Source organism: Cariama cristata, unplaced genomic scaffold (genome assembly GCF_000690535.1).
Source record: "Cariama cristata isolate BGI_N322 unplaced genomic scaffold, ASM69053v1 scaffold29249, whole genome shotgun sequence".
Classification (NCBI taxonomy): Eukaryota; Metazoa; Chordata; class Aves; order Cariamiformes; family Cariamidae; genus Cariama; species Cariama cristata.
The window spans coordinates 2,949-5,787 of NW_009634534.1; the positions used below are offsets into that span (position 1 = coordinate 2,949).

The window sequence follows — 2,839 nt, forward strand, 5'->3', positions numbered from 1 at the left end:
CATGCTCCCGGCGATGAGAGAGAGGAGCTCCGCATCGCCCCAGCATCAAACCAGAGCCCTGGGGAGAGGGCAGAGTATCTCAGCCCCTCCTGCCTCCCCTCTGTCCCGGCCACACGCTCTCACCTTGTGGTATCACCGTCTATGCTCCCCTTCCCACCACTGCTATCGTCCTCGGGGGCTTTCCTGGCCCCGCTGCCCGGGGGCTGCTGCGTGCCGGGCTGCGGGAAGATGCTGCCGGTTTCCATGGTCCCAAGGGAGCGGCACAGAGCGGGTTACGCTGAGGCACCGTTTGGGCTGCAAACCGCAGATTTGCCTTATCCAGAGAAGGCAGCACCGCAGCCAGGACCCTGCTGAGCTCTGGGGTTGCCCGTGGGGCTGGCAGAGTGCGGGCAGGCAGCTGTCCCAGTCCCCGCTACAGCCCACTCCCGCGGAGGAGGGAGGCTGCTGGCTTCCTGCTCTGCCCCTTGGTTGCCTGCTCCACCACGCGTCAGCGCTGGCTCTGCTCCAACCCAAACCACTTGAGATGCAAAAACGCACCCCAAATCCAGCCTGGGGCACTTCACTGCCACGCAACCACCGCGCAGGGGGTGGTGGAGGTGGACGCAACCCCAACGGGGTGCGACGGTGTGAGTGTGATGGATGGGGACATTGGGGGTCTGGGCACCCACCCCCCAGGGCTCAGCTGCCGGTTTCCTGTGCGGCACCGCCCAAGCCGGGTGACAGAGGCGCAAGGCGACGCCAGGCAGGAGAGGTCAATGCAAAGTCTTTACTACAGACAGGGTTACACGGAGGAAAAAGCAACAAGCGGCACTGAGAGGAAGGAGAGGTCCGTCTAACGGGAGATGGGGCTAACTGCTGATCCTCAGCCTCGCAGGCACCGTTTCTCTGCTGGGAAGAGAAGTACGGGGCGAGAAAAAGAATTTTTTGCCGTTTCAGATGTGTCCTGGCAAACAATCCAGGGCAGCTGGGGAGAAGAGTGAGGATGTAGGAGGAGATGTCCGTCCCCACCGTCTGCCGTGCATCAGGGTGGCAGCAAGGCAAAGGACGTGGCAAGGGAACAGGGGACCGGTGCCGAGGAGGGAGGAGGATCCCGGCCTCCTGGGGAGGGTGGTTTTGCTCCCTGGGGGGACTCAGCCAGGAGTTCTCCCCTCCAAGTCCGTGAGCGGCGCGAGGCAGCCCTCAGAGCAGGGTGCACATGCCCTTGCGCTTGACCTCAAAGGTGGCTGACAACAGCCCCAGCTTCTGCTGGCTGTAGGGCGGGTAGCGCAGGGCGTTGAGAGCCTCCAGGCCCATGTTGCGGTGTAGGCAGCCACGGCGGTGGGTGAAGGTGTCGAAAGTGAACTTGCCATGGTATTTACCCAAGCCACTGTTTCCTGCAACACACAGCACAGGTCCAAAGTTGCTAGGGGACTCTGCTCCTGCCCACTCCAAACATTGTCAACCCAAGGCAAACTTTAGAGGCTTTTCTTATGCAAATGCTCCCGCTGCTGAGCAATGCGGACATAGACCTGGTGGAGATCCTACCCTTCCCTGCACCTTTTCCAGCTCTACGCCTACTCCGTCCGGCAAATCCTTCTGCAGGTCACCACTGTTTGGAGGTCCAAGTGTATCATTTTTACTGGCCTGCGTTTATCTACATAAGCTTTGCTGGGTCTACAAGGTTCGATTTCCCTCTACAACCTCTACGGTGCTCTACCGTATCTACCCATGGTTAGGAGCTACCAGCGTGGCCCTACGGAGCTCTTAAAAATTGGAGCTACATTGGCAACACCGGTTCTCCTGATTCCTGTGGCTGGTTTAAGCTCAAGGTTGCACATTGCGGTTAATAGCCCAGTGACTTCACGTCCAAGCCACTGTGGAAGCTTTGGCGAATGCCATCTCACCCCAATGACTTCAGAGCCTTCACCTGACCGAGCTGCTATAAAATGGCTTCACCTGATAATTTGAGGCAGTTTGTCTGAATCATTTCCATAAAGATAAGTTACGGTATGGGAACCACCAAAAATTGTTCCCTGAGCCACAGTCAGGTGAAGAATTAATTGTACCTTGCTCTCGTGGTGTCCTATTATGTCTGAATCAGCTGTCAGCCCCGACAGAGATGCTGAGCATGGGCAGCATAAAACTGAGATATTTTCCCCAGAGAACATTCCGAGGAAGAGACTAGGTGATTGGGAAAGTATTCTGGGCAAACATTGTCAGAGGCTTCCTGTATTCCTGTGCTCTTCCCTGGACAATGCTACAACCAGGGCCCAGGGCTGAGCAGACCTCACTTTTCACCTGAGGAAACAATTGTCGTTGCCCTTGGAGAGCAGAAACTCTTCCTCTTTGCCAAGGAGGATCTCCAAGTTACCATAATCAGGTTCTCCAGACATTTATAAATGTTTTGCTCCTACTATTTAGTCCTAAAATGCAGAATGACTGTACAAGCCTGTTCCTGAGTGACACTGAGGGCTCCTATCCAGCACCATGCTGTCCGCAGGAGGAAGCTCACCTACCCAAGAAGCACAACGAGTTGGATGTGCTCCCAGGCGAGGAGCAGAGTGATGGAGAGGCCAAAGGCAGCAGCAGTTGAGGAGCTCTCAGATAAAGCCTGAGTGGGGCAGGAACCCAACCCCGGCACAAAAATTCACTCAGAAATACCAGGGAAATAATCAAGTGGTACAGATTTCCCTACCTTTTATAAGAAGTATTTGCACGTACTCAGGGAACACCGTGCTTGGGATAGCAAGCACAGAGAGAAGAAAGCTCACAGTGCTCCACACGTGTGGAGCCCGGGAGCTCAGCCCTCACGCAGTGAAGCAAAGGGCTTGTGGTGGGGTCCTGGCAGGTGCAGGAGGAT

The 2,839-nt window shown here is 56.3% G+C and overlaps 2 protein-coding genes across 2 annotated transcripts in view; both read right to left on the minus strand.

Annotated features, from left to right (window-relative positions):
• The window catches only part of LOC104167068 (aldehyde dehydrogenase family 3 member B1-like), a gene marked incomplete at its 3' end in the record, with an annotated part of 3,111 nt that extends 2,866 nt beyond the window's left edge, over window positions 1–245 (minus strand). Inside the window, exon 1 of the mRNA XM_009707193.1 lies at window positions 124–245. Coding sequence (XP_009705495.1) covers window positions 124–245 — 122 coding nt within the window. The remainder of the gene's footprint in view (window positions 1–123) is intronic.
• A 934-nt stretch (window positions 246–1,179) lies between these two features.
• Window positions 1,180–2,839, minus strand: part of LOC104167069 (aldehyde dehydrogenase family 3 member B1-like) — a 6,903-nt gene continuing 5,243 nt past the window's right edge. Inside the window, exon 10 of the mRNA XM_009707194.1 lies at window positions 1,180–1,373. Coding sequence (XP_009705496.1) covers window positions 1,180–1,373 — 194 coding nt within the window. The remainder of the gene's footprint in view (window positions 1,374–2,839) is intronic.